This window comes from Salvelinus namaycush, chromosome 31 (genome assembly GCF_016432855.1).
Source record: "Salvelinus namaycush isolate Seneca chromosome 31, SaNama_1.0, whole genome shotgun sequence".
Classification (NCBI taxonomy): domain Eukaryota; kingdom Metazoa; phylum Chordata; class Actinopteri; order Salmoniformes; family Salmonidae; genus Salvelinus; species Salvelinus namaycush.
The window spans coordinates 1,544,751-1,559,855 of NC_052337.1; the positions used below are offsets into that span (position 1 = coordinate 1,544,751).

Below are 15,105 nucleotides of genomic sequence, written 5' to 3' on the forward strand. Positions count from 1 at the left end.
CTGCCCTCTACAGCTAACGCTGCCCTCTACAGCTAACGCTGCCCTCTACAGCTAACGCTGCCCTCTACAGCTAACGCTGTCCTCTACAGCTAACGCTGCCCTCTACAGCTAACGCTGCCCTCTACAGCTAACGCTGCCCTCTACAGCTAACGCTGCCCTCTACAGCTAACGCTGCCCTCTACAACTAACGCTGTCCTCTACAGCTAACGCTGCCCTCTACAACTAACACTGTCCTCTATAGCTAACGCTGCCCTCTACAACTAACGCTGTCCTCTATAGCTAACGCTGTCCTCTATAGCTAACGCTGTCCTCTATAGCTAACGCTGTCCTCTATAGCTAACGCTGTCCTCTATAGCTAACACTGTCCTCTATAGCTAACACTGTCCTCTATAGCTAACGCTGTCCTCTACAACTAACACTGTCCTCTATAGCTAACACTGTCCTCTATAGCTAACACTGTCCTCTACAACTAACACTTTCCTCTATAGCTAACACTGTCCTCTACAACTAACACTGTCCTCTACAGCTAACACTGTCCTCTACAACTAACACTGTCCTCTACAACTAACACTGTCCTCTATAGCTAACACTGTCCTCTATAGCTAACACTGTCCTCTATAGCTAACACTGTCCTCTATAGCTAACACTGTCCTCTATAGCTAACACTGTCCTCTATAGCTAACACTGTCCTCTACAACTAACACTGTCCTCTACAACTAACACTGTCCTCTACAACTAACACTGTCCTCTACAACTAACACTGTCCTCTATAGCTAATACTGTCCTCTACAACTAACACTGTCCTCTACAACTAACACTGTCCTCTACAACTAACACTGTCCTCTATAGCTAACACTGCCCTCTACAGCTAACACTGCCCTCTACAGCTAACACTGCCCTCTACAGCTAACACTGCCCTCTACAGCTAACGCTGTCCTCTACAGCTAACGCTGCCCTCTACAGCTAACGCTGCCCTCTACAGCTAACGCTGCCCTCTACAACTAACACTGTCCTCTACAGCTAACACTGCCCTCTACAACTAACGCTGTCCTCTATAGCTAACGCTGTCCTCTATAGCTAACGCTGTCCTCTATAGCTAACGCTGTCCTCTATAGCTAACGCTGTCCTCTATAGCTAACGCTGTCCTCTATAGCTAACACTGTCCTCTATAGCTAACGCTGTCCTCTATAGCTAACGCTGTCCTCTACAACTAACACTGTCCTCTATAGCTAACACTGTCCTTTATAGCTAACACTGTCCTCTACAACTAACACTTTCCTCTATAGCTAACACTGTCCTCTACAACTAACACTGTCCTCTACAGCTAACACTGTCCTCTACAACTAACACTGTCCTCTACAACTAACACTGTCCTCTATAGCTAACACTGTCCTCTATAGCTAACACTGTCCTCTATAGCTAACACTGTCCTCTATAGCTAACACTGTCCTCTATAGCTAACACTGTCCTCTATAGCTAACACTGTCCTCTACAGCTAACACTGTCCTCTACAACTAACACTGTCCTCTACAACTAACACTGTCCTCTATAGCTAATACTGTCCTCTACAACTAACACTGTCCTCTACAACTAACACTGTCCTCTACAACTAACACTGTCCTCTACAACTAACACTGCCCTCTACAACTAACACTGCCCTCTACAACTAACACTGTCCTCTACAACTAACACTGTCCTCTATAGCTAACACTGTCCTCTATAGCTAACGCTGTCCTCTACAACTAACACTGTCCTCTATAGCTAACGCTGCCCTCTACAGCTAACACTGTCCTCTATAGCTAACACTGTCCTCTACAACTAACACTGCCCTCTACAACTAACACTGTCCTCTATAGCTAATACTGCCCTCTACAACTAACACTGTCCTCTACAACTAACACTGCCCTCTACAACTAACACTGTCCTCTATAGCTAACGCTGTCCTCTACAACTAACACTGTCCTCTATAGCTAACGCTGCCCTCTACAGCTAACACTGTCCTCTATAGCTAACACTGTCCTCTACAACTAACACTGCCCTCTACAACTAACACTGTCCTCTATAGCTAATACTGCCCTCTACAGCTAACACTGCCCTCTACAACTAACACTGTCCTCTACAACTAACGCTGCCCTCTACAACTAACACTGTCCTCTATAGCTAACGCTGCACTCTACAACTAACACTGTCCTCTATAGCTAACACTGCCCTCTACAACTAACACTGTCCTCTATAGCTAACGCTGCCCTCTACAGCTAACACTGCCCTCTACAGCTAACACTGCCCTCTATAGCTAACGCTGCCCTCTACAGCTAACACTGCCCTCTACAGCTAACACTGCCCTCTACAGCTAACGCTGCCCTCTACAACTAACGCTGTCCTCTACAACTAACGCTGTCCTCTATAGCTAACACTGTCCTCTATAGCTAACACTGTCCTCTACAACTAACACTTTCCTCTATAGCTAACACTGTCCTCTACAACTAACACTGTCCTCTACAACTAACACTGTCCTCTACAGCTAACACTGTCCTCTACAACTAACACTGTCCTCTATAGCTAACACTGTCCTCTATAGCTAACACTGTCCTCTATAGCTAACACTGTCCTCTATAGCTAACACTGTCCTCTATAGCTAACACTGTCCTCTATAGCTAACACTGTCCTCTATAGCTAACACTGTCCTCTATAGCTAACACTGTCCTCTACAACTAACACTGTCCTCTACAACTAACACTGTCCTCTACAACTAACACTGTCCTCTATAGCTAATACTGTCCTCTACAACTAACACTGTCCTCTACAACGAACACTGTCCTCTACAACTAACACTGTCCTCTACAACTAACACTGCCCTCTACAGCTAACACTGTCCTCTACAACTAACACTGTCCTCTATAGCTAATACTGCCCTCTACAGCTAACACTGCCCTCTACAACTAACACTGTCCTCTATAGCTAACGCTGCCCTCTACAACTAACACTGTCCTCTATAGCTAACGCTGCACTCTACAACTAACACTGTCCTCTATAGCTAACACTGCCCTCTACAACTAACACTGTCCTCTATAGCTAACGCTGCCCTCTATAGCTAACGCTGCCCTCTACAACTAACACTGTCCTCTACAGCTAACGCTGTCCTCTACAACTAACACTGTCCTCTATAGCTAACGCTGCCCTCTACAGCTAACACTGTCCTCTATAGCTAACACTGTCCTCTACAACTAACACTGCCCTCTACAACTAACACTGTCCTCTATAGCTAATACTGCCCTCTACAACTAACACTGTCCTCTACAACTAACACTGCCCTCTACAACTAACACTGTCCTCTATAGCTAACACTGTCCTCTATAGCTAACGCTGTCCTCTACAACTAACGCTGTCCTCTATAGCTAACGCTGCCCTCTACAGCTAACGCTGTCCTCTATAGCTAACACTGTCCTCTACAACTAACACTGCCCTCTACAACTAACACTGTCCTCTATAGCTAATACTGCCCTCTACAGCTAACGCTGTCCTCTACAACTAACACTGCCCTCTACAACTAACACTGTCCTCTATAGCTAATACTGCCCTCTACAACTAACACTGCCCTCTACAACTAACACTGTCCTCTATAGCTAATACTGCCCTCTACAACTAACACTGCCCTCTACAACTAACACTGTCCTCTATAGCTAATACTGCCCTCTACAACTAACACTGCCCTCTACAACTAACACTGTCCTCTATAGCTAATACTGCCCTCTACAACTAACACTGTCCTCTACAACTAACACTGCCCTCTACAACTAACACTGTCCTCTATAGCTAACACTGTCCTCTATAGCTAACGCTGTCCTCTACAACTAACACTGTCCTCTATAGCTAACGCTGCCCTCTACAGCTAACACTGTCCTCTACAACTAACACTGCCCTCTACAACTAACACTGCCCTCTACAACTAATACTGCCCTCTATAGCTAACACTGCCCTCTATAGCTAACACTGCCCTCTATAGCTAACACTGCCCTCTATAGCTAACACTGCCCTCTACAACTAACACTGTCCTCTATAGCTAACCCTGCCCTCTACAGCTAACACTGCCCTCTACAGCTAACACTGCCCTCTACAGCTAACACTGCCCTCTACAGCTAACGCTGCCCTCTACAACTAACGCTGTCCTCTACAACTAACGCTGTCCTCTATAGCTAACACTGTCCTCTATAGCTAACACTGTCCTCTACAACTAACACTTTCCTCTATAGCTAACACTGTCCTCTACAACTAACACTGTCCTCTACAGCTAACACTGTCCTCTACAGCTAACACTGTCCTCTACAACTAACACTGTCCTCTACAACTAACACTGTCCTCTATAGCTAACACTGTCCTCTATAGCTAACACTGTCCTCTATAGCTAACACTGTCCTCTATAGCTAACACTGTCCTCTATAGCTAACACTGTCCTCTATAGCTAACACTGTCCTCTATAGCTAACACTGTCCTCTACAACTAACACTGTCCTCTACAACTAACACTGTCCTCTACAACTAACACTGTCCTCTATAGCTAATACTGTCCTCTACAACTAACACTGTCCTCTACAACTAACACTGTCCTCTACAACTAACACTGCCCTCTACAACTAACACTGTCCTCTATAGCTAACACTGTCCTCTACAGCTAACGCTGTCCTCTACAACTAACACTGTCCTCTATAGCTAACGCTGCCCTCTACAGCTAACACTGTCCTCTATAGCTAACACTGTCCTCTACAACTAACACTGTCCTCTACAGCTAACACTGTCCTCTATAGCTAACACTGTCCTCTACAGCTAACGCTGTCCTCTACAACTAACACTGTCCTCTACAGCTAACGCTGCCCTCTACAGCTAACACTGTCCTCTATAGCTAACACTGTCCTCTACAACTAACACTGCCCTCTACAACTAACACTGTCCTCTATAGCTAATACTGCCCTCTACAACTAACACTGTCCTCTACAACTAACACTGCCCTCTACAACTAACACTGTCCTCTATAGCTAACACTGTCCTCTATAGCTAACGCTGTCCTCTACAACTAACGCTGTCCTCTATAGCTAACGCTGCCCTCTACAGCTAACGCTGTCCTCTATAGCTAACACTGTCCTCTACAACTAACACTGCCCTCTACAACTAACACTGTCCTCTATAGCTAATACTGCCCTCTACAGCTAACGCTGTCCTCTACAACTAACACTGCCCTCTACAACTAACACTGTCCTCTACAGCTAATACTGCCCTCTACAACTAACACTGCCCTCTACAACTAACACTGTCCTCTATAGCTAATACTGCCCTCTACAACTAACACTGCCCTCTACAACTAACACTGCCCTCTACAACTAACACTGCCCTCTACAACTAACACTGCCCTCTACAACTAACACTGCCCTCTATAGCTAATACTGCCCTCTACAACTAACACTGCCCTCTACAACTAACACTGTCCTCTATAGCTAATACTGCCCTCTACAACTAACACTGCCCTCTACAACTAACACTGTCCTCTATAGCTAATACTGCCCTCTACAACTAACACTGCCCTCTACAACTAACACTGTCCTCTATAGCTAATACTGCCCTCTACAACTAACACTGCCCTCTACAACTAACACTGTCCTCTATAGCTAATACTGCCCTCTATAGCTAACACTGTCCTCTATAGCTAACGCTGTCCTCTACAACTAACACTGTCCTCTATAGCTAACGCTGCCCTCTACAGCTAACACTGCCCTCTACAGCTAACACTGCCCTCTATAGCTAACGCTGCCCTCTACAGCTAACGCTGCCCTCTACAGCTAACACTGCCCTCTACAGCTAACACTGCCCTCTACAACTAACACTGTCCTCTACAGCTAACGCTGCCCTCTATAGCTAACGCTGCCCTCTACAGCTAACACTGCCCTCTACAGCTAACGCTGCCCTCTACAACTAACGCTGCCCTCTACAACTAACACTGTCCTCTATAGCTAACACTGCCCTCTACAACTAACACTGTCCTCTACAGCTAACACTGCCCTCTACAACTAACACTGTCCTCTATAGCTAACGCTGCCCTCTACAACTAACACTGCCCTCTATAGCTAACACTGTCCTCTATAGCTAACACTGCCCTCTACAGCTAACACTGCCCTCTACAGCTAACACTGCCCTCTACAGCTAACACTGCCCTCTACAACTAACACTGCCCTCTACAGCTAACACTGCCCTCTATAGCTAACACTGTCCTCTATAGCTAACACTGCCCTCTATAGCTAAAACTGTCCTCTATAGCTAACACTGCCCTCTATAGCTAACACTGTCCTCTATAGCTAACACTGCCCTCTATAGCTAACACTGCCCTCTATAGCTAACACTGTCCTCTATAGCTAACACTGTCCTCTATAGCTAACACTGCCCTCTATAGCTAACACTGCCCTCTACAGCTAACGCTACCCTCTACAGCTAACGCTGCCCTCTACAGCTAACGCTGCCCTCTACAGCTAACGCTACCCTCTACAGCTAACGCTGCCCTCTATAGCTAACACTGCCCTCTACAGCTAACGCTACCCTCTACAGCTAACGCTGCCCTCTACAGCTAACGCTGCCCTCTACAGCTAACGCTGCCCTCTACAGCTAACGCTGCCCTCTACAGCTAACTTCTCTTCCACAATGTAACTGCTTCGTGAGGGTTCTCATCTGTGTTCATGTACTCACATTATGGGCAGCACTAAAAAGAGAGTCAGGCCGACCCAGAACTCACCACTATATTCTGGAAGGCCTGGACCATGCGGCGCTGGAAGGTGGCTCTCTTCAGCTGCAGGACGATACAGAAGGCCAGTAGGATGGTGATACAGGTCATGCCAGCTGAACCCAGAATGGCGTAGAACAACATGTTACCATCGCTGCCAAGCCCAGCCAGACCTGGGGGAGGAGGAGGAGGAGGAGGAGGAGGAAGAGGAGGAGGAGGAAGAGGAGAGGTGATAGGTTTTAATCACTGTGTACATCCACTAACCAGCCAGACCTGGAGGAGGAGGAGGAGGAAGAGGAAGAGGTGATACGTTTTAAACACTGTGTACATCCACTAACTTGGCTCAAAGCTTCATGCGGGTTAAACCTGATGAACACCCTTTGGGTCGAAACGTTGCACAATTAGCTGCGGGAGTATTGATCAGCGTGCGGGTGTCTTGCTTTAGGGGAAATATGTTACAGTCATGGGTTGTGAAATCTTACTACGTTGTCCCTAGTTGTGTCACATTGAGTGAGTTGTAATCCTGGTACCCAGAACCAAATGTTGCACGCTTGTCAGCTACGTGATTTATAGCATTTATCGCAAGAGACTAAGTGTGGGGTTATTGGAGGGTAATCTGAACTAAGCAGGGGGTGGATTGAGGGTTTTGTGGGTAATTTACAGGAGCTCTGCTGCTTCATGGGGGGGATAGAGTGAGCGTTTGGGTGGTCGTCGTGAGGTAATGTGATAACTAATGTAGGATATGAGGTTTCTCAGCAGGAGAGGACAGGGTCATGTAGGGGGGATGTGAGGTTTCTCAGCGGGAGAGGACAGGGTCATGTAGGAGGATGTGAGGTTTCTCAGCAGGAGAGGACAGGGTCATGTAGGGGGATGTGAGGTTTCTCAGCAGGAGAGGACAGGGTCATGTAGGGGGATGTGAGGTTTCTCAGCGGGAGAGGACAGGGTCATGTAGGGGGATGTGAGGTTTCTCAACGGGAGAGGACAGGGTCATGTAGGGGGGATGTGAGGTTTCTCAACAGGAGAGGACAGGGTCATGTAGGGGGATGTGAGGTTTCTCAACAGGAGAGGACAGGGTCATGTAGGGGGGATGTGAGGTTTCTCAACAGGAGAGGACAGGGTCATGTAGGGGGATGTGAGGTTTCTCAACAGGAGAGGACAGGGTCATGTAGGGGGATGTGAGGTTTCTCAGCAGGAGAGGACAGGGTCATGTAGGGGGATGTGAGGTTTCTCAACAGGAGAGGACAGGGTCATGTAGGGGGATGTGAGGTTTCTCAACAGGAGAGGACAGGGTCATGTAGGGGGATGTGAGGTTTCTCAACAGGAGAGGACAGGGTCATGTAGGGGGATGTGAGGTTTCTCAACAGGAGAGGACAGGGTCATGTAGGGGGATGTGAGGTTTCTCAACAGGAGAGGACAGGGTCATGTAGAGGGGATGTGAGGTTTCTCAACAGGAGAGGACAGGGTCATGTAGGGGGATGTGAGGTTTCTCAACAGGAGAGAGGACAGGGTCATGTAGGGGCGATGTGGGGTGTCTCAACGGGACAGGACAGGGTCATGTAGGGGGATGTGAGGTTTCTCAGCAGGAGAGGACAGGGTCATGTAGGGGGGATGTGAGGTTTCTCAGCGGGAGAGGACAGGGTCATGTAGGGGGGGTGTGAGGTTTCTCAGCAGGAGAGGACAGGGTCATGTAGGGGGGATGTGAGGTTTCTCAGCGGGAGAGGACAGGGTCATGTAGGGGGGATGTGAGGTGTCTCAAAGGGGAGGGGACAGGGTCATGTAGGGGGGATGTGAGGTTTCTCAGCGGGAGAGGACAGGGTCATGTAGAGGGATGTGAGGTTTCTCAACAGGAGAGGACAGGGTCATGTAGGGGGATGTGAGGTTTCTCAACAGGAGAGGACAGGGTCATGTAGGGGGATGTGAGGTTTCTCAGCGGGAGAGGACAGGGTCATGTAGGGGGATGTGAGGTTTCTCAACGGGAGAGGACAGGGTCATGTAGGGGGATGTGAGGTTTCTCATCGGGAGAGGACAGGGTCATGTAGGGGGATGTGAGGTTTCTCAGCGGGAGAGGACAGGGTCATGTAGGGGGATGTGAGGTTTCTCAACGGGAGAGGACAGGGTCATGTAGGGGGATGTGAGGTTTCTCAACGGGAGAGGACAGGGTCATGTAGGGGGATGTGAGGTTTCTCAACGGGAGAGGACAGGGTCATGTAGGAGGATGTGAGGTTTCTCAGCGGGAGAGGACAGGGTCATGTAGGGGGCTGTGAGGTTTCTCAACGGGAGAGGACAGGGTCATGTAGGGGGGATGTGAGGTTTCTCAGCGGGAGAGGACAGGGTCATGTAGGGGGATGTGAGGTTTCTCAACAGGAGAGGACAGGGTCATGTAGGGGGGATGTGAGGTTTCTCAACAGGAGAGGACAGGGTCATGTAGGGGGATGTGAGGTTTCTCAACAGGAGAGGACAGGGTCATGTAGGGGGATGTGAGGTTTCTCAACAGGAGAGGACAGGGTCATGTAGGGGGATGTGAGGTTTCTCAGGGTCATGTAGGGGGATGTGAGGTTTCTCAGCAGGAGAGGACAGGGTCATGTAGGGGGATGTGAGGTTTCTCAACGGGAGAGGACAGGGTCATTTAGGGGGATGTGAGGTTTCTCAGCGGGAGAGGACAGGGTCATGTAGGGGGATGTGAGGTTTCTCAACGGGAGAGGACAGGGTCATGTAGGGGGGATGTGAGGTTTCTCAGCGGGAGAGGACAGGGTCATGTAGAGGGGATGTGAGGTTTCTCAACGGGAGAGGACAGGGTCATGTAGGGGGGATGTGAGGTTTCTCAACGGGAGAGGACAGGGTCATGTAGGGGGGATGTGAGGTTTCTCAACGGGAGAGGACAGGGTCATGTAGGGGGATGTGAGGTTTCTCAGCGGGAGAGGACAGGGTCATGTAGGGGGATGTGAGGTTTCTCAACAGGAGAGGACAGGGTCATGTAGGGGGATGTGAGGTTTCTCAGCAGGAGAGGACAGGGTCATGTAGGGGGATGTGAGGTTTCTCAGCGGGAGAGGACAGGGTCATGTAGGGGGATGTGAGGTTTCTCAACAGGAGAGGACAGGGTCATGTAGGGGGGATGTGAGGTTTCTCAGCGGGAGAGGACAGGGTCATGTAGAGGGGATGTGAGGTTTCTCAACGGGAGAGGACAGGGTCATGTAGGGGGATGTGAGGTTTCTCAGCAGGAGAGGACAGGGTCATGTAGGGGGGATGTGAGGTTTCTCAATGGGAGAGGACAGGGTCATGTAGGGGGATGTGAGGTTTCTCAACAGGAGAAGACAGGGTCATGTAGGGGGGATGTGAGGTTTCTCAGCAGGAGAGGACAGGGTCATGTAGGGGGATGTGAGGTTTCTCAGCGGGAGAGGACAGGGTCATGTAGGGGGATGTGAGGTTTCTCAACGGGAGAGGACAGGGTCATGTAGGGGGATGTGAGGTTTCTCAACGGGAGAGGACAGGGTCATGTAGGGGGATGTGAGGTTTCTCAGCAGGAGAGGACAGGGTCATGTAGGGGGATGTGAGGTTTCTCAGCGGGAGAGGACAGGGTCATGTAGGGGGGATGTGAGGTTTCTCAGCGGGAGAGGACAGGGTCATGTAGGGGGATGTGAGGTTTCTCAGCAGGAGAGGACAGGGTCATGTAGGGGGATGTGAGGTTTCTCAGCAGGAGAGGACAGGGTCATGTAGGAGGATGTGAGGTTTCTCAACAGGAGAGGACAGGGTCATGTAGGGGGGATGTGAGGTTTCTCAGCAGGAGAGGACAGGGTCATGTAGGGGGGATGTGAGGTTTCTCAACAGGAGAGGACAGGGTCATGTAGGGGGATGTGAGGTTTCTCAACGGGAGAGGACAGGGTCATGTAGGGGGATGTGAGGTTTCTCAGCAGGAGAGGACAGGGTCATGTAGGGGGATGTGAGGTTTCTCAGCAGGAGAGGACAGGGTCATGTAGGGGGGATGTGAGGTTTCTCATCGGGAGAGGACAGGGTCATGTAGGGGGATGTGAGGTTTCTCAGCGGGAGAGGACAGGGTCATGTAGGGGGATGTGAGGTTTCTCAACAGGAGAGGACAGGGTCATGTAGGGGGATGTGAGGTTTCTCAACAGGAGAGGACAGGGTCATGTAGGGGGGATGTGAGGTTTCTCAACGGGAGAGGACAGGGTCATGTAGGCTGTGGTATGGTCTGTAACTTACGGAAGCTCTCCTGTGGCATTATGGGCTTGAGAGGTTTCTGAGGTTTTAGTGGTAACTAACTTACAGGTGTGACGTATTCTGAGTAACTAACTTACATGTGTGATGTATTGTGATGTGAGTAACTAACTTACAGGTGTGATGTATTGTGGGTAACTAACTGACAGGTGTGATGTATTGTGGGTAACTAACTGACAGGTGTGATGTATTGTGGGCAGGGCCTAAAATGTTCATTTTTTGGTCCACCATCCATACTTCCATTCGTTTCTATGGGTTACCTTCAGATGAGTCTCTTGACACAGCCAGGCAGTGTTGCAATGTAAGGTGGAAATACTTTGAAAACAGCTACTGCAGTATTTATTTGACTATAAATGTGATCATACTTGATAAAAATGTGAATGAAATGCTCTCACTGTCGAGCCCTGACCACCTGCCAACGTGGCTGGTGAAATAGACATCTTACCCCAATGACAAAATCCACCCGCAATTTGCAGGTGGCGGTTGTTAATTTTAGGCCCTGACTGGGGGGTAACTAATTTCCAGGTGTGATGTATTGTGGGTAACTAATTTCCAGGTGTGATGTATTGTGGGTAACTAACTTACGAGAGCTCTCCTGCAGCGTCATGGTCCGGAGGGGGATCTGAGGTTTTAGTGGTAACTTACTTACAGGTGTGATGTATTGTGGGTAATTAACTGACAGGTGTAAGGTATTGTGGGTAACTAACTTACGAGAGCTCTCCTGCAGCGTCATGGTCCGGAGGGGGATCTGAGGTTTTAGTGGTAACTTACTTACAGGTGTGATGTATTGTGGGTAATTAACTGACAGGTGTAAGGTATTGTGGGTAACTAACTTACGAGAGCTCTCCTGCAGCGTCATGGTCCGGAGGGGGATCTGAGGTTTTAGTGGTAACTTACTTACAGGTGTGATGTATTGTGGGTAATTAACTGACAGGTGTAAGGTATTGTGGGTAACTAACTTACGAGAGCTCTCCTGCAGTGTCATGGTCCGGAGGGGGATCTGAGGTTTCTCTAGACTCTCTCCCATGTTGTTCTTGGACCAGATCTCCACCAGGTACGGAGTGTCAGGTTTCAGACCACGTAGCTGGAACTGCATCTGATTGGCTGCCTGCTGCCCTGGCCCCTCCCCCTGCTGCGGAACGTTGATCTCTGCCAGCTGGCTGTAGTCGGCCATGGCGTTGTCTTGGAAACGCAGCATCACCTGAGAATCACAATGGAAGTAAGTAATGACCCTCAAGGATATACCTTTTTTTATTATTTTATTTTATTGAAAAAAAAGCCTTTCTACTTTATTATAAATCCGTTTTAAAAGTGTTTCTAACTGGAGAAGCTTTATATGTATTTTAATGATCAAATAAATACATTCAAATTAACCAATCAATGAATGACCTTGGAGATGGAGTGACCCTCGACCAGAGACCAGGTAATGATGGCAGAGGTATCGGTGATGTTGCAGCTCCTGATGTTGGACGGGGCCGGGGGCAACTCTGGTAGAACGGACAGGATGGCATGGGATAGACACCAGAGAGGATATAGTATAGACACCAGAGAGGATATACTATAGTATAGACACCAGAGAAGATAGTATAGACACCAGAGAGGATATAGGATAGACACCAGAGAAGATAGTATAGACACCAGAGAGGATATAGGATAGACACCAGAGAGGATATAGTATAGACACCAGAGAAGATAGTATAGACACCAGAGAGGATATAGTATAGACACCAGAGAGGATATAGTATAGACACCAGAGAGGATATAGGATAGACACCAGAGAGGATATAGGATAGACACCAGAGAGGATATAGTATAGACACCAGAGAAGATAGTATAGACACCAGAGAGGATATAGTATAGACACCAGGGAGGATATAGGATAGAAACCAGAGAGGATATACTATAGTATAGACACCAGAGAGGATATAGTATAGACACCAGAGAGGGTCTAGTATAGACACCAGAGAGGATATAGTATAGACACCAGAGAGGTTATAGGATAGACACCAGAGAGGATATACTATAGTATAGACACCAGGGAGGATATAGGATAGAAACCAGAGAGGATATACTATAGTATAGACACCAGAGAGGATATAGTATAGACACCAGAGAGGATATAGTATAGTATAGACACCAGAGAGGATATAGTATAGACACCAGAGAGGTTATAGGATAGACACCAGAGAGGATATACTATAGTATAGACACCAGAGAGGATATAGTATAGACACCAGAGAGGATATACTATAGTATAGACACCAGAGAGGATATAGTATAGACACCAGAGAGGATATAGTATAGTATAGACACCAGCGAGGATATAGGATAGACACCAGAGAGGATACAGGATAGACACCAGAGAGGGTATACTATAGTATAGACACCAGAGAGGATAGTATAGACACCAGATAAGATGGTATAGACACCAGAGAGGATACAGGCTAGGATAGACACCAGAGAGGATACAGGATAGGATAGACACCGGAGAAGATATAGGTTAGTATAGACACGAGAGAGGCTATAGTATAGTATAGACACCAGAGAGGATATAGGATAGACACCAGAGAGGATATATACTATAGTATAGACACCAGAGAGGAGATATGATAGACACCAGAGAGGAGATAGGATAGAATAGACACCAGGGAGGATATAGGATAGACACCAGAGAGGATATACTATAGTATATACACCATAGAAGATAGTATAGACACCAGAGAGGATATAGTATACACACCAGAGAGGATATAGTATAGTATAGACACCAGAGAGGATATAGTATAGACACCAGAGAGGATATAGTATAGACACCAAAGAGGATATAGTATAGACACCAGAGAGGATATAGTATAGACACCAGAGAGGATATAGTATAGTATAGACACCAGAGAGGATATAGTATAGACACCAGAGAGGTTATAGGATAGACACCAGAGAGGATATAGTATAGTATAGACACCAGCGAGGATATAGGATAGACACCAGAGAGGATACAGGATAGACACCAGAGAGGGTATACTATAGTATAGACACCAGAGAGGATAGTATAGACACCAGATAAGATGGTATAGACACCAGAGAGGATACAGGCTAGGATAGACACCAGAGAGGATACAGGATAGGATAGACACCGGAGAAGATATAGGTTAGTATAGACACGAGAGAGGCTATAGTATAGTATAGACACCAGAGAGGATATAGGATAGACACCAGAGAGGATATATACTATAGTATAGACACCAGAGAGGAGATATGATAGACACCAGAGAGGAGATAGGATAGAATAGACACCAGGGAGGATATAGGATAGACACCAGAGAGGATATACTATAGTATATACACCATAGAAGATAGTATAGACACCAGAGAGGATATAGTATACACACCAGAGAGGATATAGTATAGTATAGACACCAGAGAGGATATAGTATAGACACCAGAGAGGATATAGTATAGACACCAAAGAGGATATAGTATAGACACCAGAGAGGATATAGTATAGACACCAGAGAGGATATAGTATAGACACCAGAGAGGATATAGTATAGACACCAGAGGGGATATAGTATAGACACCAGAGATGATATAGTATAGACACCAGAGAGGATATAGTATAGACACCAGAGAGGATATAGTATAGTCACCAGAGAGGATATAGTATAGACACCAGAGAGGATATAGTATAGACACCAGAGAGGATATAGTATAGACACCAGAGAGGATATAGTATAGACACCAAAGAGGATATAGTATAGACACCAGAGAGGATATAGTATAGACACCAGAGAGGATATAGTATAGACACCAAAGAGGATATAGTATAGACACCAGAGAGGATATAGTATAGACACCAGAGAGGATATAGTATAGACACCAGAGAGGATATTGTAACGGCTTTCCTCCTCCTCTTCATCCAAAGAGGAGGAGCAGGGATTGAACCAAAATGCAGCTTTGCGATTCGACATAATATTTATTTACAAAACGGAAAACACGACAACACTTTAATAAACTACAAAACAATAAACGACGTAGACAGACCTGGACGACGAACTTACATTAAACACGAAGAACGCATGAACAGGCAAACTGACTACATAAAACGAACGAACAAAC

At 47.3% G+C, this 15,105-nt stretch overlaps 1 protein-coding gene across 1 annotated transcript in view; it reads right to left on the reverse strand.

Annotated features, from left to right (window-relative positions):
- The window catches only part of LOC120026142 (tyrosine-protein kinase receptor Tie-2-like), a 91,188-nt gene that overhangs the window by 12,221 nt on the left and 63,862 nt on the right, over positions 1–15,105 (reverse strand). Inside the window, exons 15-17 of the mRNA XM_038970963.1 lie at positions 12,379–12,476; positions 11,953–12,190; positions 6,772–6,932 (exon numbers count right to left, since the gene is read on the reverse strand). Coding sequence (XP_038826891.1) covers positions 6,772–6,932; positions 11,953–12,190; positions 12,379–12,476 — 497 coding nt within the window. The remainder of the gene's footprint in view (positions 1–6,771; positions 6,933–11,952; positions 12,191–12,378; positions 12,477–15,105) is intronic.